Source organism: Xenopus laevis, chromosome 2S (genome assembly GCF_017654675.1).
Source record: "Xenopus laevis strain J_2021 chromosome 2S, Xenopus_laevis_v10.1, whole genome shotgun sequence".
Classification (NCBI taxonomy): domain Eukaryota; kingdom Metazoa; phylum Chordata; class Amphibia; order Anura; family Pipidae; genus Xenopus; species Xenopus laevis.
This window is the reverse complement of record NC_054374.1, coordinates 103,327,148-103,353,032: the sequence shown is the minus strand read 5'-3', so window position 1 is coordinate 103,353,032 and position 25,885 is coordinate 103,327,148. Positions and strand designations below refer to the sequence as shown.

At 40.5% G+C, this 25,885-nt stretch overlaps 1 protein-coding gene across 1 annotated transcript; it reads right to left on the bottom strand.

The window, feature by feature from the left end:
• Positions 1 to 2,196: 2,196 nt before the first annotated feature.
• Positions 2,197 to 7,131, bottom strand: LOC108708957 (transcription factor 15). The gene is made up of 2 exons (XM_041584215.1): positions 6,417 to 7,131; positions 2,197 to 2,843 (listed from the first exon to the last, which is right to left on the bottom strand). The coding sequence occupies exons 1-2, from the start codon at positions 7,002 to 7,004 to the stop codon at positions 2,811 to 2,813; spliced, it is 621 nt and encodes a 206-aa protein (XP_041440149.1). The 5' UTR covers positions 7,005 to 7,131; the 3' UTR covers positions 2,197 to 2,810.
• Between the last annotated feature and the right edge of the window lie 18,754 nt (positions 7,132 to 25,885).

Sequence of the window (25,885 nt, the reverse complement as noted above, 5' to 3'; positions counted from 1 at the left end):
AGCACCTGCTTTGAGGCCACTGGGAGCAACATCTGAGGGGTTGGAGAGCAACATGTTGCTCACGAGCTACTGGTTGGGGATCACTGCTTTAAGGGGATAGGGGAGTGGCCATGACCACTTACACCTGCCCGAAAGTAGTTAACATATAATATACTGTTAGAATGCACTGTGTTTGGTTTAGAAAGACTATTATAGTTTATATAAACAAGCTGCTGTGTAGCTAAGGGGGCATAGCACATAACAGATAAGCCCTGTCCAACACAATGGTGTTTTATCTCTTATCCACTAGGTAACCTGTGCCTTTTCTCTTTTTTGAATGGCTGCCCCCATGATTACACAGCAGCTTGATTATATAAACTATTGCTATCTTTCTGAAGCAAACACACAGCATGTGGGTCAGTTTGGTTTTGGGTTGGGTTAGCAACAGTAATCTGAGTTTACTTAGCTGCTGCTATGATATAGTACTTACATCTGTGATACTATTTAGAAATAAAGAGTTGGTTATGGTAAACTGCCTCTTTAAAGGAGAACTAAACCCTAAAAATAAATAGGGCTAAAAATTTTATATTTTATTTACTGAACTTGCTGCACTAACCTAAAGTTTCAGCTTCTCAATAGCAGCAATGATCCAGGACTTCAAACGTGTTGCAGGTGGTCACCATCTTGAAAAGTGTCTGCGACACTCACATGCTCAGTTGGCTCTGAGCAGCTGTTAAGAAGCTAAGATTAGGGATTGTCACAAATTATCAAGCAGAAAATGAGGTTGGCCGGTAATGTAAGCTGATGCTACAGGGCTGATTAATAAATTCTGATGCTAGTTGCACTGGTTTCTGTGCTACCCTTATCTGTATTAATTACTAATCAGCCTTATATTGTGACATTTATATTCTATATGTACGGTATATTGTGAGTGGGTCCCCAAGTTCAGTAAGTGACAGCAGCACAGAGCACGTGCAGTGAATCAGCAGAAAAGAAGGTGGGGAGCTACTGGGGCATCGTTGGAGACAACAATCTTTACTGCTAAAGGGCTGTTGTTGCCTTAAGCTGGTATAGAAGCCCAAAACATAATGTACAACATTTCTAGCGTACTTCTTTAGTTAAGCTTTAGTTCTCCTTTAAAGTAGGAAAAAGTATTTACATTGAGGTTGTCATGTGGTGGGTAATAGAAGACAGGCACAGTAGAAGAGTAAATAAGCAAGGTGCTTATAGTAAATCTATATCACCACCAGCAAGAGAAAAAAAGAAACCTATTTTAGAAGGGACAGTACTTGGTAGAACCTGCAGTATCTATTGCCTTGTAGGTGGTGTCAGCCAACAGCCAAGTATTAGACAATGGTGTCATTTTGTTACTAAATAAATGAGGCACTGATAATGGGCTAACGCTAGCGACTTTTCGTCAGAAATCACATCCGCAGGGATATCGCCAATTCACTAACAGGCGCAGATGACAATTCACTAGCGAAATTCGAATGCTATCGTCAGGCAACTTTTCTCTCCACAAATTAACAAAAGTGCGGATTTTACTGAACGTTACCTCTTTTGCCAGAGTTGACTTTGCCACCTCAGACCAGGCGAACTGATAAAATAAAGTTAGATCTTCCTCAATCTTACGTCACTTACATCATATCCTGTCTGCGGAAAATGCATTAAAGGTGTAAAAACGCTGATGACTTTTCCAGGATTGCCTGCAAAAGTCCTAACTTGAACTGTTTTGGGTTAACATTTTACCCCCCAGACATATGAGGGGCATGGAACATTCATTTTACAGTGGGATCATGTCTAGGGCATTATCTGATCTCTTTTGTCTTTATTAAGGTTCCTTGGACATTTGTAATAAAAAGTGGCCACTTCAAGCATTTGCACCAACATCTCTAATAAAGACGACCATAATGTCCCCCCTCTATTCAAATTGATCTAAGCGTAAGATCACTAGCGACTTTTTGATAGGCATAAACAAACGCTTGTGAATCTTTGCTATGAAATGCTCACACTGAAGAAGTATCGCTAGGGAAATGCACCAGCATTTGGCGCCCAGGACGCAACTTCGCGTTTTAGTGAATAAATGTAGTGGTAACAAATTTGCACCTGGCGAAGTGGTGCAAAGTGTGCGAATCGGTCGCTGGTGACAGTTTGTCCTTTAGTAAATGTGCCCCTTAGAGTTGTACTGTAATTCAGCAGCAGATGAAGGATGCTGGTTAAACTGTAGTTTAATAACATGATAATAGGATTGTGCCATCTTAAATACATTCAGAATGACTTAAATGTAAAGGAAGTATATAGTGGCAAGGGTTGCGATATTATGCATTAACCCATGTCAAAAATATGTGTCATCCCTGAGTTTCCATCCCACTCTTTTAAAGGACTGGCTAATGGTCCCTTCTGTATGTGTCTCTGCTGTGATGATTATTGGTGAAAAGCACAGGTGAAAGTGTGTTGTGACAACACACACTGATTGAGCCGCTTAGTGTCCAGGATCCCATTTCATCATGTGTCGTTGGGTTAACCACGGTCCATATCATTCTTGGGTTTAACATTTCTTGTGAAAAAATAGCAACAGCAACAGGTGCAACTTTCCATTTTGAGTTTCATTTCAGATTCCAAGTATCCTAAATGCACTTTTTTTCTGTTCCAATGTAAAACACCGTTGACCTCTTCCTTTCTTGTTCAAAAATAAAATACAAAAGCACATTAGCTGCATTACATAAGTTCAGTGTAAACAAAAGAGTGCAGGGCAGCTATATTTAGAGTTGAGCTATATTCAGTGCAAGAATTATGCAAGCTGCTCATCTGAGTCACTGTCCGCATACACCTTAAATAGACAAGTGCTTCTCGCCTTCCCTGTGCTGAAAGAGAAAAACACACAGTACTATTAAAACATACATCTCTTATATACATCTCATTCACTACAACAGAAGAGTAGCGCAGGAATTGGAGAAATTCCTGGAGAAAAAAATCCATAAAACTAAAATTTGTTAAGATATTACCTATGCATTATAGCATAAACAATATAAAGATCTGAGAAACAGTGTAGTTACTTATGGCAAAACTTTTTATGTGAAGCTGGATGGAACAATGTAATTAAACATCAATAAAAATAAAGATTATAAAAAAAAAATTGAAAAGATTATCTTTAGGGCTGCCCATTACAGAAACAGCAGTAGAGTGCCACTAAAAAAATTACCACAAACGTTTGTCTCTTTTTTTCAGTACCACTCTTTTATGACAGACACTAGTACACAATTATTGGAAGCCAATATTAGCCCAGTGCTTGGGTAGTTCTGCCAGTAGAGAAGGGGCTGTTATCCTAAGTCAAAAAACAATTGTTTAGTAGAAGCTTTTGTGTGGGGGGGGGATTCCTTTAGGTGTCACAGGGCTGCTGTACCTACAGATATGTATAGCAGACTTGTGATTAAACCTCTTGCCAAACTTTATTTATTGTGATTTAGTTGCTTTTCAAATTGGTAACTTGCTATATTGTTTTTTTTAAAATTGTGATTAATCTGCATGCTATACAAATAATGAGAGAAAGAAAGTGATGTTGATACAATTTGGTCTGTTTAAAGGTACTTCATGAAAAATAATAATAATATTATAATAATAATAATAATAAAAATAATAAACAAGGCATTTTTCCAATACAAGTAATGATGGTTAGTGATTGGCGAATTTATTTGTCAGGCGCGAATTCGCTGCGAATTCCCGTGATTCGCCGCCGGCGAATATATTCGCGAAACCGCAGCGAAAATTCGCCAGCATCCAAAAAAAATGGTCACCGGCGTCTGTTTTTTGGACTAGACGCCGGAGCTGTTTCATGAAAAACTAGACGCCGGAGCTGTTTCATGAATTTTTCGTTGTTTAGCGAATTTTGCGGGAAATTTGCAAATTTTTCAGCGAAGCGAGACCCAAACCCAGCCCCAAGTTCGCTAATCACTAATGATGGTTAAAAACCCCTGTCCATCAATTCAACCCCTCAAATGAATCTCCCAGTATGTACTAGTCCTGCCGTAATTTTGGTGAGTCCTCCAAAACTTTATGTATTATAAATAAAATGTAAAGAAATTTTGCCGTGCGTCAGTGGTGACTTTTTGGCGAAACGGAACGGGTCAAATTCGCTCAACCCTACTCACCAATCACACAGATACAATGCACCTTCATACCTAGTAATGCATCTGAAAACTGACATATTCTTATGGACGATGAGATCCTTTTCGTTATTGTGTAGGGGTTCAACTTCAGAGTTTAGGCACGGCAAGACCTGCAGACTTTCACAATTCAAAAATAGGACTCTGGAGAACCAAGGTTGCTGATTCAGTGATTCATTTATTCAAAAAGTGCATGGCATGTTTCGAGCCAAATGGCTCTTCCTCAGGTATAAGCACCTGAGGAAGAGCCATTTGGCTCGAAACATGTCGTGCACTTTTTGAATAAATGAATCACTGAACTGAACTGGAAGGTTGCAATGATGATGTAGCTAGCTTCTAACAACTGCTTGATGCCTCAAAAAGGTCATGAAAGACAACCTTATTGCCTGTGTAACCTTGGCCTGCTAAAGAGCCAAGTGCAGGTAACTACGCTGACCCCTTTCTAGCATTACAATAGAAAAAGTATAATATCATATATTCCTTCGGCTCAGTATTAGCTTTTAGCCAGTAAAATGTGTTTTTTGCTTAGCCACAAGACTAATTCTAATTATTTTGTGTTTATTTCCATGCTTTTCTAAGTGCGGATGTGCAAGTGCAGTATACAGTATTTATGTATTTATGTTTACAATTTGATTAATCACTGTATTTGCTTTTTTTATTATTATTGCAAATATGTTATACACAAAATCCAGCATGGAGAGCTGCTGTTGGCACAATGCTGTCTGCATTGGTTTGACTCTTTTCACAAGTAGACACTAAACATTAACAACACGCAGAGGTTGCTGTGCTATTCTTCCCTTAATAGGTGCTCAAACAAAATATAGCCATTTATTAAAGTAAATGGTAATCTGAGCAATATTACTCCCAACCTTGTTGGGCTCCCAATCAAAACATGAGTTTTGGTTCAATAACAGATCTAAAGCTAATGACAAACGATCAGTCAAGTGCACAGAGTGGATTTCAGAGCAAAACTGCATTTTTGCTCTGAACTCTGCTTTGTGTGTGTGCTGATGATTCTGTGCCTGCTATATACACATCAGTGGAGAAACTGACCTGTGTGCCATTAGCCTAACTGTCCTAAATATAATGTTATATTTGAATGTTTTTCCCAATTTGGTGTAAGAATGAGACTAGAAAGGAGCAGTATTCAACCCCTATCCCCACCACCAGGTAGAAGGCTTATGTTTTAATAAAGCATTCACACCATATAACTATTAATTAATTAAAACCTGCAAATAAACCCCCATTGTTTCTTTTCAAGACCTAGCTGAACCTTCTATACCTTAAGGCCACCCAAACAGTTGCCAGGTTAGGTGGTGCTATGTCCTATATGCATCCATAATTTTTTTACCACTAAGGGCAAAGACACACGTGGAGATTCCGGGAGATTAGTCGCCCAGCGGCAAATCGGCTTTTTTTCGGACGACTCATCTCCCCGCCAGGGGCGTAACTACAGAGGAAGCAGACCCTGCACTTGCAGGGGGGCCCAGTAGAATAGGGGGCCCAGTGAGGCCCTAATTAATAGCCAATTTTAATATGTCTGGGTAGAACAGGCCACCTTATCAATATTTTGGGGCCCTAAATTGAATTTGCTGTGGGGCCCAGTGACATATAGTTACACCACTGCTCCCCGCAATACCTTCCCGCCAGCTAGAATCTACATCGCCAGCGGGATGGCACTCAGAGCAATTTGTTTTCCAGAAGTTGCCCGAAGTTTCCTCATGAGGCAATCTAAGTGCCACCCCACCGGCGATTTAGATTCTAGCCGGCGGGAAGGCAGGTCGGGAATATTAGTCCCCCGAAGAAGAGGCGATTTGTCATCGGGCAACTAAATCTCCCCAAATCTCCATGTTTGTCTCTGCCATTAGACTAATAAAGTGAACTGATGTGTATAGCATAACTGACAACATTTAACTGAAATAAAAACAGAAAGAACTACAAAATAATGTATAAGTTAAAGCAATGTTGTTTTTTTCTGAATAAAACATTTCCTGCAGTTTTCCAACAAAATGTTTTCACAGACCAGTGACCTGCTGTTTATTAATATGTAACTCACCTAAACTCAGTGAGAATGCTGGGAGTTGATTTCAGCAACAGCTGGAACTCCACATTCTTATTCAAGTGCACTTGTGAATATACACTGCTGACAATGAGATACTGTCCATAAATACCTTGAGTAATAGTGCTCCGTTCCAGCTCAATTTGCAGAGCTGCTGTTATGGAGCTATAGTAAAAAGGAAATGACATGACCCAAAAGCCTTTGCCACCACTCACCAGTTTCCTTTGATTACTTAGGCAAAAAGTACAGATGGGTCTTGGGGCAGCACTGGCCATAGAAGCTTTGTACTGAAGGCATGGCTGTTCATCCATACAGTCTTCATCTAGTAGTAGTATATTGGCTAGGTGTGATATGTAACTGGAAGCCAATCTCAGGGTTTCTATTTTGGACAGTTTGCACTCTGCAGGCTCTGTGGGTATAAGTGTCCTGAGTGCTGTAAAGGCTGTGTTTACACTGTGTGTCCGGTCTCTTTCCCTTGCATTGGCAGCTTGTCTTTGTTTGCTGACTCCAGGGAGCCTGCTCTTCCTTTTCCTTTTGCCTTGGCTCTCCTCTGCTGGGCTGCAGTATCCACCTTCATCCCCCCCACCCAGAGATTTGTCAGAGCTGTCACTGGCACTCTCCAGATCCTCTGCGTCAGACAGCAGGCCATTGTTGCAGTCACCAGGTTGCCCCATGCTAACAACCGCACACTTCAGGGTCCCGTAATCCGCTCCAATTGCCTGTGTCTCTGTCTTCATGAACAGCACCATCCCCCCGGACCCCAACACTTTTATGCACTGTGGGCAAACAGCACCTGTTAGCATCGAGCAACTCCACTTGATCCACTGACACCTCAGCAAGTCATTTTTTGAATGGTTGCTCCTTTTAGCTTGAGCATGTGGTTGCTCGGTAAGGCAAGGAAGGTGGGGTTGGTAGAGAGAGTTGTAGACACGGGGGCCTGCAGCACCATCCTGAGCAGTGCACCTGTTGCTGTTGTCATGTTGTGTGTAACATCTACAGACAGAAGCTTTTCTTTGCCCACAGAAAGAGTGAGAGTGGACAGGCGATGAGTCACAAGAATGTCACCTTCTACAGAACTACAGAAATCAAGGTACACAAGTTTTATTCCAGGTTGTTCTTCACTCAATCCAAACTTTACATCAGTGACATACCATATAAGCATGTATATGCATCTGTGAATATTTGGCTACATACACTGGTGTGAGTGAATATTGCTGGTCACAGCCACCATACATGTAGAAAGGTACAATGTATATAAAACACGCGCAACATGAACACAGTACTGTTCATTTACCATTGCCATATGCAAAAATATGTGCACAACTGTGCTCGTCTAGAGTAGTTCTGTGCACCAATTTTATGGTTGCATCTGCTTTGGTGCACAAGGAGCAAAGCTCAGCATACTCACAGGAACACAGAAACACTTGTGGAAGGTTCAGTGTTCACTTTGCATGTTGCTCCTAGAGGTCACTCAATGGTGTGTCAGTTAAATCACATTGAATTGAAGGGTATATAATTGCACACTCATGTCCCATCTAAGTGTAGACCCTTCCTTTGGTTGTGCAGGTTTGCATGAGGTTTATTAACCAGAACAAATCTGTTATTCTAATATCTGCTGTAAAAAGTTGTTGAGATCCATTATCAGGAAACCCAATATCCAGAATGCTCCAAATTACGGAAAGACCATCTCCCATAGACTCCATTTTATCCAAATAATACAAATATTTTAAAATGATTTCCTTTTTCTCAGTAATAATCAAACAGTACCTTGAACATGATCCAAACTAAGATATGATTAATCCTTATTGGATGCAAAACCAGCCTATTTGGATTATTTAATTGTAGGGACCTATAGGATATCCTATCCCTATAGAGTTAATCCCCTACCTTTTGTATGTAGTTCTCTTTTCCCTTGTTATTGGGTCAAGCCCTTGTAACTGGTAAAGTGTAACACCCACACCTATTGGACAAAGAGTGTAATGACACTCCCCTGCCACACTGCTATATAGTGCTGTGCAGGGAGTGTCCTCTTTCTCTTTGGCTCCTGGTGCTGCTGTTAGGTGAATCTCCACTGAGCCTGGGATCACCATAGGCCCCAGTAAGCATTTACCCCAGAGGGACCTGACACCTTTGGTGCTAAGTCGGGGACCAGGTAACCCCGTGAACGAGGACCAGCTAAAATAGTAAGATACTGTTATAGTCTCTCTAGGAGAGAAAGACAGAGAGGTGTAGCAGAAAGAGCAGCTGTCGCTCCAACGAGGATTGTAGTAGGGAGTAGGATCCCACAAGGCCTGTTTGCCTTTAGAGCAGGGAACTCAGTTGATAGGCATCTAGGTGAGCAAAGGACTACCTGTACCCTACCTGATAGATCCCGATTCCCTCACTGTGCAACGTCGGTTGAACTGGGAATTGATGTACACCAATCTGCAATATCTTTTGGGAGTCGCACCTGTTTGACTGTGAACCTTGTACTGTCCAAAGTGATTCCACCTGCTGTGTCCTCAGTATATTTGTAAGTAAACAATTTGCCTCTGGCATAATAAATCTGTGCTCCTGTTTACCTTTTTAAAGAACCTCCTGGCGTCCATTATTCTATTTGCACTTAAATGCCTGTGAGTTGAAGTTCAACTACAGTTTAAAGGGGAAGCTTCCATTTGGCGAAGGCTCTGCCCTGGGTGAGGATTCGCAATGTAACCCATGCTCACTACCTAGCTGGTCACCCTTAACTTCTAATTGGCAGAATAGGCCAAGAAAGCGTTACATTTTGGCGCCCAACATGGGGCCACGCCCCTAAATCCAGGCTATTTTTGTATTTTTGTGATTTAGTGTGTTTGTGCACTGTCGCTTTAAATTTTCGTGACAGGCGGCGGACCTGATTGGCAAAAGGCTGCCTGCACGTGTTTTCTACTAAATTTGCTAGGTATTTTTCCCCTAGTATCTCAGGGCCGTGGGTTCGGGCTTGGAGGTTCTATTTCCCGATACACGAGCCTGCGCCATAGCTCAAGTCTCGCGAGCGCGAGATTTTGCTGGCGCCAATCTTTTTCCCGCGCACTAACTGTTGGCGCGCTTTTGGGATTGAGGCGGTCCCTGACGTCACGTCCCGCCGCCATTTTGTACAGGAGTTTCCTAGAAGACGGACGCGTGTGCTACAGCTCCCTTCTACATTGGGATCAAACCTTAGCGGCTGCTACAGGCTTATGCCCTACCACTCCTCTACGTCTCAGCGGTACCAGCTACCTTACCGCTCCTCATTTCAGCAAACCGGAGGATTTCTACCATCGCTCCTGTTTAAGGTGCTGCGCAATCACGGACCACGGCTGTGGCCCATCCACGTGCAGACCTTCCGGACTTCACTACTAATTGCCCTGCGGCTGCGGGCATAGTGGAGGACGACACTACATTCTTCATACTGGTAAAACCTTTTCCCCATTATTATGGCTGACCATTCTTGGGAAGGTTGGGCGGATGCGGAAGAAAACCTAACTGGGGCTCCGCTGTTCTCGGATGAGGACATTGAAGATGTAGACTTTGGCCTTAGATATATTTGGGCCGGGACATATGGTGAGAAGCTTAATGTCCACTTTAACAGGATAGTTGTTCCCTACTGCGGGCACTGTACCCGTGAACTATCCACAGAGACCTGCAACTTTCACTCATCATGTCCCTATTGTTTTCACGAGTGTTGGTTAGGTCCCTATGTACTTTATGCTGATCCTAAAAAGGGCATAAAGACAAAATCCATCGCCACAGACACGGATGGACTGTCTTCAGTGTCAGGAGACTCTGCTCCTGCACCTGTTCCCGCATATCCTCATCACTTCTCCTCAGTGCGGCCACCCAACATCCAAAGCCTGCCCACTCCTATAAAAGCTTTGTCTATTTCACAGTCACAGGGAGTAGGCGCTAGTGGGGATGCAGCCACAAAGAGTGAGGATCCACGTGTTCCACCCAGAGGGAGGGGGAGTACTATGCGCAGGAACCCTGATGTTGTACCTAGGCCTATCACTCCTAGGCCGGCCACACCCAAGCCTGCCACGCCTAGGCCTGCTACTCCAAAGCCAACCACTGCACCTAAAGATGAGGCTTCATCCACAGTGGTTCCATCAGTGTGTTCAAATTCTCAGCAGCCTGTTGCCTGCTTGTCAAAACCCTTGCTTTCTCCAGAGGCACAAGGTTTCTGGGTCTCTCAGGGAAGGGCCGACCCTAAGAAGGCACGCACAGTGTCTAGGGTGCAACGCATCATCAATGCCCGTGTTCGTGACCGTTGGGGTTATCCAATGCCCTATGCACCTGAGTGGGTTTATGACGAAGTGGAGAAGAATTTGGAAGAATGGCTTTATGGAGAACTTTTAAAGAAAACAGATGTGGGACCCAAGGGATTGTTTCAAAGCGATCCACAGAAGCGGCAGCGTGACATGGTCTTCCTCTGTGACACCCTCAGCGAATGGTGGTATGGGCGTACCATCTTAAAGCACCATGTTAAAAGTTGTGGGAAGTTTCAAGAGGACCGCTTCTTCAGCTTGTCGACCACTCTGCCTAATGGAGGGAAGGTGGAAAAACCTCACCCTTCCTACTATTTATCCTACGAACACACCCTGGAGAAGTATGGGGTGAATGTTTGAGCTGTCCACAGTGGTTCCGGCTGGACCCTGTGTGTTGTAACTTTTCAGTATGCCTCTATGAGAGAGAATTCCTCTTAGAGATGATTTGTTTACCCTTGAGGACGTCGTTTGATTGCCCCAAGTTTTGGGCCTTCTTCATTTCCTGATGTTCTTCAAGATTGATGCCCCAAGTTTTGGGCCTTTTTCATTGTTTTGTTCACTCATTGTTCCATTTCTGGACTTCTGAACATTGTCTGGAACTTGTAAATAGTTGGGTTCATGAGACAAAGACTGCTGAGCCCCCACCAAAACTCTTCTACCTCTAACTACTCGCTGAGTAGCATCTTTATTCTTTGCCTTACTACTCCCCAAGTGGCTCTCAGTAACTTTGTACACTTGGGTAGGGGGGGTGTGATATGGAATAAAGCTTTTGGTTATGGTGGGGTCATGTAACTCAACTGCAATGAAAATGAGTGTTCATGTGTGAAAAGAAATCTATGCTAATTTTTCTTTTCAGCCAAGCCTGTGCCTGGACCTCCTGATACACTATGGATGGTTCAAGTATCGTAAGTTAAGTGCCTGAGTGTTCCTATAAGGACCTCATGAATGTAATAAAGTTATGCAACTGATGTTATTTGCACTGAAACTTATCCAATACAGTATTGCACTTTTGCTCTTTACTGTTCTTTTCTCCACAGTACCCATTGTTACCAGGTATTCCTCAGGAGAGGATATCAGAAGAGTGATGTTCAATGGTATTGTTGGTTTGCACTTATATATTCACTTTGTTACTATTGTGTCTATATCATTTCACCATTGTCGGGACGAAATGGATTTTTCCCCCGGGTGTATGTAGGGACCTATAGGATATCCTATCCCTATAGAGTTAATCCCCTACCTTTTGTATGTAGTTCTCTTTTCCCTTGTTATTGGGTCAAGCTCTTGTAACTGGTAAAGTGTAGCACCCACACCTATTGGACAAAGAGTGTAATGACACTCCCCTGCCACACTGCTATATAGTGCTGTGCAGGGAGTGTCCTCTTTCTCTTTGGCTCCTGGTGCTGCTGCTAGGTGAATCTCCACTGAGCCTGGGATCACCATAGGCCCCAGTAAGCATTTACCCCAGAGGGACCTGACATCTTTGGTGCTAAGTCGGGGACCAGGTAACCCCGTGAACGAGGACCAGCTAAAATAGTAAGATACTGTTATAGTCTCTCTAGGAGAGAAAGACAGAGAGGTGTAGCATAAAGAGCAGCTGTGGCTCCAACGAGGATTGTAGTAGGGAGTAGCTTCCCACAAGGCCTGTTTGCCTTTAGAGCAGGGAACTCAGTTGATAGGCATCTAGGTGAGCAAAGGACTACCTGTACCCTACCTGATAGATCCCGATCCCCTCACTGTGCAACGTCGGTTGAACTGGGAATTGATGTACACCAATCTGCAATATCTTTTGGGAGTCGCACCTGTTTGACTGTGAACCTTGTACTGTCCAAAGTGATTCCACCTGCTGTGTCCTCAGTATATTTGTAAGTAAACCTGTGGTCATTTGCCTCTGGCATAATAAATCTGTGCTCCTGTTTACCTTTTTAAAGCACCTCCTGGCGTCCATTATTCTATTTGCACTTAAATGCCTGTGAGTTGTAGTTCAACTACAGTTTAAAGGGGAAGCTTCCATTTGGCGAAGACTCTGCCCTGGGTGAGGATTCGCAATGTAACCCATGCTCACTACCTAGCTGGTCACCCTTAACTTCTAATTGGCAGAATAGGCCAAGAAAGCGTTACATAATGTTTATATATGATTTTCTAGTAGTCATTAAGGTATGAAGATTCAAATAAGGGAAAGGTCCATTATCTGGAAAACCCCAGGTCCTGGGCATTCTGGATAACAGTTCCCATACCTGTACCTGTTTGCTCCAGTGCAATTACACTGGAATTTGGTCACATAACAGGCAAAACAGCTACTCTCTGAACAAAACACCATGTTATTGCTTGTCCTCTCTGGTAAACTTGCTTCAGTGATATCTGTTCCCCTCTTCTTCACTATCTCCTCAATTTACTGAAAGATATTATATTAAGTAACTTGTACCCCAAAGCTGATCTGCTTTATAAGACCGATGCTCATCTGAATTGGCTTACGAAAAAGGAATGTCCTCCAGAACAATAACTTTTTGTGCTACAAACTGTGATTATAATGTAACTGTTGCATTAAATGTAATACAGCTAATTTACTAAATTAGTTTATGTGCAAAAACTGCCTTTTTTACCCATGCTAGATTTCTATTGTTATTGAACAATCCAACATAATCTAGCTTGTGCCACAAAATTTGTCACATCTTGCATCTCATGCAGTAATGCTGGCTAGTTGTGTTTTGTGATCAGAGTCAGTTTGTGCATGATTTAACTTTTGCAACTTAAAGAGGGAGGCCTCATCCCCTCCAGGAGAATTTCTAGCTGCTCAAAGAAAGTATAATATTTTCAGCTAATTCCCTTGCATCAAAACACCCCATATCTTTACATCTGGCAACATATGCATCAATGCAGACGTACCAATCAAATCAGTGTTAGGTATAGAGGTGCAAATATATCTATGGTAATAAGTCAAATCAACTGGACTGCTGTATTTTCTTTTTCCTTGAAGATGTTTTATGACTAGAATTGGGTTTCTCAATTCAGAATGACCGGTACAAAAATATTTGTGGTTATTTACAATGGAATCTTACTCCAAGCAGCATATCTGTTTAGTAAAACCAGCATTGAGTTAGAGACCTCATGAAGGTAATGTGTTGATTGCAGGGCCGGAACTAGGGGTAGGTAGAAGAGGTACATGCCTAGGGCGCAAAAGTAAAGGGACGCCAGGTAGGGATGTAGCGAACCGCCGAGTATGTGTTCGCGAACGCCGTTCGCGAACACCGGCAAAAAATGCGAACAGTTCGCGAACTTCGAACATCCGAAAATCGTTCGATTCGCACGATCGAAGGATTTTTAATCGTTCGATCAAACGATTTTCGTTCGAATCGAACGAAAATCGTTCGATTTTAGCGACCGAATGGTCGAATGGTCGAACGATTTTGACGCGAACGCCTATTGGCGAACGTCGCGCGACGTTCGCGAACTTGCGGCGGACGCGAACAGCCGATGTTCGCGCGAACAAGTTCGCCGCAGAACAGTTCGCTACATCCCTAACGCCAGGTACATACCTCTTCTACTGCATTCCCCTAGTTTGGGCTGTTGTTTCCCCCAGCTCGGCAGTTATTACGGCATTGCTGTCGTCACCTGAAAGTGAATGCTATCTCCTGTGCATGCACACTCACATTCTTGTGCATGCACTAGTGGGGAGGCTCTCCTGTGCATGCACACACTAGTGGGAAGGCTCTCCAAAGCATGTGTGCTCACGTTTATATGCATGCACTAGGGGGGAGGTGACATTGCCGGCAGGGTTGCCTAGGGCGCCCTGCTGGCTTGGCCCGCCACTGGTTGATTGGATTAACATGATTGGAGCTATGATATTTTATTAAACCGTCCATTGTGGCAGACCATTGTGGCAGAGAATAGGTGTTGTGCCCCCTCCCCAGTCACAAGGAGTTCCATGACTATATAAAGGCACAAGGCCAAAGACCGAGTTCTTTTATACAGGTCATATTTTATAAATAGGGGTACAATATTTTAAAATACACAAGTTTCAGTGCATCCTGTGACAAAAGTCATATCACTATGAAACAATTATAATGGATGACATCACTAAGCACCAATAATAAGGATATTAATAAGGATATATAGTAAGGGCTGTTAGGGTTAATATCTAAGACTGGGTGGGGTAGAGATTTGATACACCTGATGTGCTGCTAGAAAAGCGGATCTATAGTACTGGCTACTCTTACAGTGTGTTTTTAAAAAGGGTATGGTCTAATAAATGTAACTTTCTTTCATTTATAAGAACAGGAGGAAGTAAATCTATTTAAAAAACACAAAAGAAAATAAAACTTTAAGAATGTTAATAAAAAAGTGTGCACATATTATTTATTCCTCTATATATCTCCTCTATGTACACAAGTGCTTAAAATCACATATTGTAAAAAATACTGACTTATTCCATTGACAGACAAAATTGTTTGTTGTTTTAGAAAATGATTCAGAATAACAGTCAATGCAGACCTACAATATATAACAAAATACATCTACATGTATATGATTATGCGACATATCTGTCGATGTTGAAAATTTGGCCTGTGCATGAATAGATTGCTGACTGAAGATAGGATACCAAAAGTAACATGAGAAATGAACAAAGGAAAAGTCCAGTTATTATAATGTAAATGTTCTATTTCCTAGTCATTCCACATGGTAGTGTGGCCTTCTAAAGACCCTGCATTAATACACAAGAAAGAGAGGCCAAACAATGCTCGAATAAAACAAACATTTTAAACTGCTGCTTAGTGCATTTTCATACCAGCATATGTCATTGCAATGACACCAGTTTTGTAGCGTCAGGAACCTCTGTCTTGTCATGAAGTCTTGCCAGGTAGCAAAGATTCTGCAGAAACATAGATCCCAGTAAATATCAAAGACATGCACAGTTTCTCGCTTAAAAACATTTATTGGTGCATATATACCACAAAAAATGACATATCAATGTTCAAATCACACACACCACGAAGCAGTGTCTCCCCCCCAGTCTGCCTACCTGTTGTTAACCACACCCTCCTGACGCGTTTCGCGCTATTGGGCGCTTCATCAGAGGAGAAACATAGATCCATAGAATCTACACAATTCATATGTTTATGTAAGTGATATAGGTTTCAACGTTGTGCGGCATGTAAAATGGTAATACAGGAGATAATGGCCAGGTGTACTCGGGAAGATTAAGGGGGTTATTTACTAAACTTCCAAATGCAAAAATCACGAAAAATTTGTGATTTTTTTTTTATAAAATCTGACTTTTTAAAAAATCACGAATTTTGCGGAATTTATTAAACCCAGAGGATGAAAAAGTCAGAATCTGAAAATCTGGCATCTCAGACCTGTCGAGGTTGCATATAAGTGATTTTTTGATGTGCACTGGGTTTCTGGCAATACCCCGAAGTTTTCTGAGTTTTCGGGTGAAAATTACGGAAAAAATGTGAAAATCATGAAAATTTCATGAAAAAAGCAAATTTTCAGGAAAATATAATAATAAATAAGCGTAAAAAACACGAGCAGATTTGTTTGAAGTTTGTAGCAGAAAATATTGAGATAAATTCGGACTTTGATAAATGACCCCTTAAGTATGCCAGCAGCTAGCGCTAGTGCAGAGGATGCAAGACATGGGTTTTCCTGTCACTATTTGTGGCTAGTAAATTTGTTAAGCCCCCTATTGGAGTGTGCAGCTCCTGTGTTTTTTCATCTGCATGATGGTCTGATACGCACACTTAAAAAATCCTCTAGCGATACTAATAAATAGTGTTAGTAAAATAGGTGTTGTGTTTACTCCATATGATGCATTGACTAATCCATCTTACTACAGTCAGCTTTGATGAAGGGGCACCCATCTTGTTTCAAATGGAAAAATGAAGAGGCTCTTTTTGTTCCAAATAATCTGTATCTGTCAGATACCTGATGATTTCCAGTCAACACTTACTCTTTTTGTTTATCCCAAACCTTCAGAGGAAGAAACTGAACAAATTAAAGCTCTCACTGATATGAGATGACACTACTTTAGGTAAGATGTATTTGTTACATTACTTTTTCCAGGTAGAAGATTGCTTGACCCAGTGAACTCCAAGTGAATGCATTTTACTCACTCAGACACAGTAGATATAAATGCTAGAAGGAATGGTGTTTAAACAATAACATCAGCTCATTAGATTCCAAAGGCCCTCTTAGTAAAGCATCCAAAGCTAGAGAACGTTTCCAAGAAAGAACAGTTAGTTTACTTGGAGGTCTGGTGTGACATCAACATTTGAACACCTGCTGGCAAGGTCAATATCTGGATTTGAAAGTAATAAAAGCAAGAATTCTGTCAATAGCTTTTTGTAAAACTTCAAGGACATTTTGAATATATTATTTAATTTCTCATCCAGTCAAGATATTTCTCGTTAAAACCTCTGCCTGGTTGCTAGGGAATTTGGGCCCTAGAAACAGGAGAGCTGTTGAACGAAAAGCTAAATGCTTGCAAATTGCATCATTCTAAAGGTTGGTGTAAAGGTGAACTGTCTCTTTAAGTATCTTTGATCCAGAAATGTTTTTAAATACATTGATAATCCCTTTATTAGTAAAAGATTGAATATATTTTACCCAAAATATTTTAAGATATTTTTAAGACCTGCTCAGTTTCCAAGTCTTGTTGTTCTCTTCATTTTATGGATATACTGTGAGAGGTTGTGATTGTCATATCCAAGGAGCAAGCTATTGTCACTGACGCACATTTACCTTAAAATGTTAAAACCCAGATGTTATGAAATGTATAGAGTGTTTCTCCTTTTCTCTGTCTGCAGAGCTTACCTGATCTGAGTGCATTTTCAGTATTAGAATTCTGCATTGTGTTAAACAAGATGAAAATAAGTTAGTGAGCACCATCCATCAAGTCGAGAAACAAAAGATGGTGTGCAGGGTCCAATGTATTAATTATGTATAAGGGGAAAAGGGAAAAGATAGACCCATGAAGCTGCACCTACCCACCTATTAATTCCAAACACTCATATATTAGGTGCGGCTTCATGGGTCTATATTTTCCCTTTTCTCCTTATACTTGTGTTAAACAAAAAGTAGCTTCCCTGACCTCCCCTTTTCAGACTGATATCATAATTGAGACTTGCAAATGTTTGTATTGAATATCCCTGAAGACTGATTTATCTGTGATGTATCTTCCTCTGTCACGATGGCACCCTAAATCCAGAACCAGTGCTAAGCTCCCTGGTCTCGGCTCTTGCTTCTGCCTTTAACAGCCACCTTTCACCTCAGGAGGAGCCCTCGGCTAATTGGATGCCGCCAGGTCTTACTAAGAGAGGAGCAAAGCTACAAAGCACATGAGCAAAGGGGCGCAATTGTCTCACCAAGGATACTGGATGGAAAAACACAACTTGGAAGGCAGAACTCAGCGTGGAACAGGCAGGCCGGGCCAGCACAAGCAGAGTAGAATTAGTCAGACAGGCCAGAATCAGGATTGGAGAACATAGAATAGTCAGACAGGCCGGAATCAGGATTAGAGAGCAGAGAATAGGCAGACAGGCAAGGATCAGCTTGAAGAGGTCAGAATAACCAGGAAGACCAGTGTCATGCCGGCGCATAAACCCAGAAGCGCATGGCCGCGAGCACCCTAGCAGAACTGGCACTGAAGGGAGTATGAAGCACGCAGAGGGAGTCCCCGCCGGAGATGCGGCGGGGGATCCCGCCACCCACTAGACCACCAGGGACAGCCACTGGACCACCAGGATAATTTAATATCGTTACATCCTCTCTGTGAAAGAAAGGCACTCACCCCACATTGATTTGTAGTTGTTATGATATCAGACTGACTCGACAACTATTGTATGGTTCCACTAGCCAGACAAGATCTTTTCACAACTTTTTAGTTCAGTTTACAAAAAATGTTGTCTTTCTGTCTAGCAGAGACACACCATCATCTTCTAGTAAAGACTTTTTCCTAGGCATTCTATTAATTGTTGAATCTACCTCCCAGAAAGAATTTACTTTCAAGAATGGATCTTTTTACATCTTTAAGTTATAAATCTTTTTTTCTCTTGAGAGAACTTATCTTTAAAATCCATTTGCAGGAACTCGTGTACTGGTAATACAATTTTTGCCTTTATAAAAATGAATGACTCTTGCAAATCTAGATTTTTAGAAACCTGATTCTATTCTGACATCTGCGACTCTAGCTCCTCTTCTTCATCAGGGCGGAAAGCATCCTATTCTCCTTGAGGCTTGGCTGATGTAGAGGTTAAATGAACATTTGTTGAAACTTTAGAAACTGTAGAAACCACACACTACATAGTCTATGAAGCCTTCATTCATTGCATAAACCTTTACTTCTCCTTTAAACTTTGACAATCTTAAGTGCTCTCATGTCAGGTTATTGTCTTGAGGGGAAGCAGCACTCTGCTTTTCATCAGATGAGCAGCATATAAGAATTGATACATGCTGCATTGCTATATTTCTTTAAGATTGCAAGCTCTTTTGGGCAAGGCTCTCTTTACCTCTTGTATTGGTTATGTATGTATGTATTTATGTATAACTTTATTTATATATATATATATATATATATATATATATATATATATATATATATATATATATTTATTTATATATATTTTAAGTGCTTTGAGGATACACATCACTGTACAATCTTACAATATATAAAAGTACAATAAATATGTACACACAAGTAACATAAATACAATAAATATGTACACATAGCTTAAGTGCCATGAGGTAAGAGAGACAGTAGGAAAGAAGTTCTCCTGCCTGTAGAGCTTACAGTCTTTTGGTATCTTTGTATGTAATTCTGTATGTGGAATGCATGCACCTTATTTGTCATACAGCACTGCAAAGTATGTTGGTGCTTTATAAATATGTGTTAATAATAATAATAATAATAATAATAATAATAATAACAATAAGTAGGTTATTTATCAAAGTCTGATTTTTTAATTAAAAACGTCCGACCAAACTAGAATCCACGACGTGACCTTATTTATTATTAAAAAAAAGTCCTGATTTAATCGGATCAGGGACAAACTCGATAAAATCAAGCAAAAACCTGATTGGTATGATTTTTTTCCCAAATAGTACATTTCGAAGTATTTTCGAATTTTTTCCTGAAAAGTCCGAAATAGTGAGATTTTTGGGCTAATTCCAGAACAGACCATAGAAACTTCCAAATAGGACAATGACCTCTCCCATTGAATTATTTACAACCTCTGGAGGTCTGAGATGCCGGATTTTTAGATTCTGCCTTTTTCCATCCTAGGGGTATAATAAATCTTGAAAAAGTTTAGTTTTTTATGTCACTAAAAATTTGGATTTTATGGCATTGGCAGTTTTTGGCATTTGGACTTTAATAAATAAACCCTTAAATGTGCCATTGCCATAAAAGTAAATTAATCTCTATTCTATCAGTGCCAATCAGGAGGGAATCTGGAAAATGTTGATTCACTCACTACACCTGCTGGACGGGTATTAATATTTTCCTGTACAGATTGGTGTACTTAATAAACATGTATATAAATGCAAATCACTCCTTACTTGGCAGTCCCCATGTACAAACTTGAGTGCATTCAGTGCATATTGTGATCAGAACTACCATTTAGGGAATGTAAACAATTGTAACAAGACTTGTGCATTTAGATGTGATCTCCCTACTGTCTCCTTTGCTATTCCCAGTATCCACCACAAATGTGAAGACTAGTAAGAGACCAGCCCACCCATGTGTTTGAAATTCATATGAAGTATGAGCAATTAACATAGTATATTTTTTTAAACCTGTTTTTAAGGTTGCAACTTCATGCATATACTAATAAACTGTTTTCTAGGAAGTGCAGTTGTCATGTAGTCAGTGGTGTAACTATATTTTAGCAGACCTGATGACTGCAGGGGGAGCAAGGGAAACTGGGCCTCCCAACGTATGTAATATATGTTTGGGGGGTGTGAAAGCGAGGGTTTGCAAGTTGCATACTGGGGGCCTGGTAAAGTCAGCTAATGCACCTATATATGTATAGTTATCTATCTCAGTTTGATAGCAGATAACAGCATGGTATTCCCGGGAGCTGTAGTGCTATACATAAATTAACTGTGGAAATCCTTTTTCCCTTTTTCCTTACTAATACCTAGGTCTCATAGACTTCTACTGGTATATTCAGTGCATTATATGGGTTGTACAATTATTGTTATAACCTGTAGAGTCAGCTGTACTGGGGCAAAAATACAGTGAAATATTGATTTCAAAATTTTACTTTCAAGATTATTCCAGCATTGGTGTAATTTATTTGTACTACATACATTTAAAAGAAGGTAAAGAATGGGGGAAATTCAATCAATCGGCTGACTAGGAAAACTTATCTGACATTATCTGACATTTTTAGGTAGAACAGGGTATGGCATGGGGGAAAATGTCATTCTAAGCAACTTTATGAAATAAATTCATTAAAGTTTTTCAATGGTTTAAAGTAATTTGTAAAAAGAATTAAAGGGTTGGTTCACCTTTAAGTTAACTTTTAGTATGCTGTAGACTGGCTAATTCTAAGCAACTTTTCCATTGGTCTTCATTGTTTATTTTTTATAGTTTTTTAAATTATTTGTCTTCTTCTTCTTACTCTTTTCAGCTTTCAAATGGGGGGGGGGCACTGATCCCACCTTAAAAAACAAATAAGGTATTGTTATTGCTAATTTTTACTACCGTACTCATCTTTCTATTTAGGCCTCTCCTATTCATATTCCAGTCTCTTATTCAATTCAGTGCATGGTTATTAGGGGAATTTGGACTCTAGCAACCAGATTACTTTGATTGCAAACTGTAGAGCTGCTAAATAAATGGCTAAATAGCTAAAAATACACAGATAATAAAAAATGAAAACCAAATTGTCTCAGAATATCCCTCTGTACAACATACTAAAAGATAATTTAAAGGTGAAGTTAAAACAGAGTTTTAAAATAGTCAAATGATTTTTCTGAAACAGTGATTGTATATTGTTCTCAGTAAAACTGCAAAAAGGAACTGAAATATACATTAAAAGTTTATAAATATTCACCCTTTAGGTGGAACCTTGTCAGAAATCAATGATTTGCTCTATGTGCCACTAGAGGTCACCATACACTAATATTTGTGAGAAGATCGGGGATTAATATTATTGAAAAATTTCAGCCACATGAATGTCATGAAATTTATTAAAAGATTTAAAAAAACATGAACCGAAAAAAGAACAATGTGCTAAAAAATACAAATACCTCTAAAAATTTTAGTTTTTTGGATAATTCCCAGTGAAAAAAAAATCTAAATTGATTAATAGTGGTACAGTAAGATCAGCGCAGCTCCCGTTGACTTCTATAGGACCTCGACAACTTTTACCTGGCAAAATTTTGTATTATAGGTTTTCGTGGTTTATAAATGGTTTATATATAGGAAAACCACAAATTTTCAAGAATTGTGGAAAAAAAATAATATTTGATTGCTAGTAAATTGGCCCCTTAATGTATGTTTCTGCGAAACTTAAGTAAGGGCCACATTATTAATAGATGGGGCCACACCCACAAGAGAAAGAGAAAACAGTATAGTATAGTATATAAAGGGCTAACTTTATATTCCTTTCTCGAGTAAATTGTAGATTGATTTTATATTTTATTGATTGCATTGAAAATTTGAAATTTGATATTGATGGGTCTTTCCAGCAGCACTTTCCACTTTAGCAGTGTTGTAACTAGATGTTACTGGGCCAAACAGCAAATTAATTTTTTTTTTTACCAATATATGTTGAAATTGCTCATAATTTAGGACCTCATGGGGCCCCCTGCAGCTGCAGATCTGCTTCCTCTGTAATTACACCCCTGCACTTTATTACTGTGTGTCGGTAATATGTCATGAGATATGGAGAGGTGATATCTGAAGACTCACTATCTTGTCAAAGTGCATTCTTGTTTGGCATATCAGTTTTATTGTTAATGTTTACATGGCTTCAAACTAGGTTCAGTTTCTCCTCAGTAAATATATACATTCAATGTTGCTTGCAACAGTAATTGATCTTTTACTCCTTACTACTCCCTCCTACTCTGTGTGCAGTGGGCTACGCTGGTGACTTTTCCCCCAGATGTCAGAATGTGGGCTGTAGGGAAATGCAGCCTCTGGAACGCACAGCTGACATCCTACATAGGCTCCCTGTTAGTGGCCGCTTGTCAACTGAGAAAGGTTTAGTGCCTACCCAAGAACTATGGATGGATCAGTTTTCTGTATTCAGGAAAAGAAGGTGTGCATTAGGTGCTGGTGGTTTCAACAGTAGTGAAGGTACTCCTCAGATGGGGTAGACCTTAGTGTCTGGCACCCTGACTCCACAGGCTACACCAGGTACACCAGAAAATAAAGACTATTTTAAATTGATTTATGTATTTTAATTGTTGACCATTTTAAAAAAAGTATTCACATTTAGGGGCCGATTCATCAAGAGTCGAATATCGAGGGTTAATTAACCCTCGATATTCGACTAGGAACTAAAATCGTTCGACTTCGAATATTGAAGTCGAACGTTTTAGCGCAAATCCTACGATCGAACGATCGAAGGATTATTCGTTCGATCGAACGATTAAATCATTCGAATCGAACAATTCGAAGGATTTTAATCCAACGATCGAAGGAATATCCTTCGATCAAAAAAAACTCAGGCAAGCCTATGGGGACCTTCCCCATAGGCTAACATTGAGTTCGGTAGCTTTTAGCTGCCGAACTAGGGGGTCGAAGTTTTTCTTAAAGAGACAGTACTTCGACTATCGAATGGTCGAATAGTCGAACGATTTTTAGTTCGAATCGTTCGATTCGTAGTCGAAGTCGTAGTCGAAGGTCGAAGTCGCCCATTCGATGGTCGAAGTAGCCCAAAAAACACTTCGAAATTCGAAGTTTTTTTAATTCGAATCCTTCACTCGAGCTTTGTAAATGTGCCCCTTAGAGTTCAATGTTCCTCTCTCTTCCAGTCTGGCAGCTCAGTAATCCAAGTAAAGATTTTTAACTGTTGCAATTTTCTACATTAGTTGATCTATCTCTCAGCAGCATCCAATATTAGCAATTATTGTATCATTTATAACAGAGAAAAAAGCCTTTTTTTTGCATTGATGCAATATGGATGAGGCTTTAATGCTCCCACAGCCTTTAAATACTATAGCACAGGTTTTGGAGAGTTCTCTTCAGAATGTGCTACCAGCATACATATTTCTCTTAATGAGTTCCACTTTGGCTCTGACCAGCAAACAGCCCAGTTAAATATATCTGTAATACAGAGAAGAGGTCACAGCTTGTTCCACTCGTTCAGGTTCAGGACAGCCTGAATGCAAGTAAAGCGAGACAGCACTGGTCCTCTAGTTACTCCACTGTAATCTAGTGGGAACTTAAAGTGATACTGACACTTTCTTTTTTAAACTATTAATCTATTTTAGATTAATCTTTTTTAAACTATTAAACTATTAATCTTAAAAGTTACCTATATGTCATGTTGACCGTTTGTTGTTGATAGTTCTACTTTTGTAAGTAATTGTTACTTGAAGTTCCTAAAACCTGACTGTTTTGCCAACCTGACTGTCCCTTCTTAACCTGTTAGTTAGAGTTTCTAATGCTAACGGACTACTTCTGCACAAATATGGCAGCCCCCACAAAGAGAAACACAGGGTTCCGAAAGTGGAAAAGCATCAGGCAAATACTTTTATGGCAAAATTATAAATAGCATTCAAAGATAATATTATGATATAGATAAAACATTATTATTTTATGGTGTCAGTATCTCTATAAGGTGGCCATCAAGCTTTTCAGTTTTAAAAGTTTTATTGGGTTTTACAAAAACAAGCAAGATATAACATTGGTCCATTGAAGGACTATAACACAAACAAGATCAAACTTTTCATGCCGACTTTCGTAGAAAGATGGCACCACACACTGGCCAATAAGCTGCCGACTCAGTCTGCCTTTATTCTTTCATTAGTTGGGCTTCAAGCTTTCATGCTGCATGGTGTTTATTTTCAAGGATGCAGTGCTGGGCTGGTAGATAAGAACACCCAAGGCACTCCCCACATCCCACTCATCACCTAACCAACCATGGCTTCCACCCCCTCCCCAACCCTACTCAGCAACTCACAACAAATCATTCCCCCAACTCCTTGCATTGAAGGAGTTAAAGGCAGGCCCAAACTATGGTAAACAGAAACACGGGTGGTGAAAGATTAAAGCGGAGCTCACCCTTCCTTGTGGCGTCTCGGCCGCAGCTCTCGCGATACTCCGGCAACTCCAAGCCGGCATCTGCAGGACAAAACTGTGTATCGCTGTTCAGCGCTGGCCAGTCCACATCAAGACTCGCCACACTTGTTCTTTGAAAAAGCGGCTTTATTCGAATTGCAATGAGTGATAACAGGCAGTGGGTAAGTGGTGCGAACTAACGCGTTTCGTGCCCTCTCTATTGGCACTTCATCAGAGTTCTGACTCTGATGAAGTGCCAATAGAGAGGGCACGAAACGCGTTAGTTCGCACCACTTACCCACTGCCTGTTATCACTCATTGCAATTCGAATAAAGCCGCTTTTTCAAAGAACAAGTGTGGCGAGTCTTGATGTGGACTGGCCAGCGCTGAACAGCGATACACAGTTTTGTCCAAACTATGGTAGGCAGACAGAAGAGGAGTGTTCCTAATGTCCCCTCAGTTTTACTCCCTAGGCATGTGCTTCTTCTGCCTGCCCCTAGTTCTGGCCCTGTCAGGATGCCTCCAAGGAATTCCCTTATATAGAAACTTTCATGTCAATCTCTGCTTGGGTTACCCAGTGCTCCAGTGCTACTCTGAATCAGGTATAAGAAAAAAATGTAAACATCTCACACTGCTCCTCATTGGATACTCTAGAGCAGATAGGAAATATAATGTGGTAGCATTTGCTTAACTCCTGATTGTTACTTTTTAAACAATGGTGCTAAAGTTTTCCTCAGCAAAGACTGGTCTGTTAGTCAGCTGTTTTTCTTACATTGTATCAACAGTCTTATTATTATTTATTGTTATTAACATTTATGTATATAGTGCCGGCATATTTTGCAGTGCTGTAAAGTAAATGTGTTTATACAACTAAATCATAGAACATATAGAGTTACATACATCACAGCCAATACTGTTACAAAAGGTGAGGAAGGCCCTGTGCAAAGGAGCTTGCAGCCCTTGCAAAGTCTTGAATGTGAGGAGGTGATGAGAGAAGAGTTGAGTAGCAGGTCAGTAGAGGAGCATAGCAAGCAGTTGGGTGAGTATATAGAGATGAGATCAGAGATGTAGGGTGGGGCAGAGTTATGAAGTGCTTTGAATGTGATGGTCATTCATTTGAATTTTATTCTGAAAGGTAGTGGAAGCCAGTGCAGGGATTGACAGAGTGGCGTGGCAGAGGAGGAGCAGT

What these genes read in the sequence shown, in the direction of transcription:
- LOC108708957 (XM_041584215.1), bottom strand. Translation starts at nt 7,004, where the DNA reads ATGCTAACAGGTGCTGTTTGCCCACAGTGCATAAAAGTGTTGGGGTCC. An exon ending in TAAGTAATCAAAGGAAACTG is followed by an intron (nt 2,844 to 6,416) that starts GTGAGTGGTGGC and finishes TTTCTCTTTCAG; the next exon opens with CACAGGGAAGGCGAGAAGCA.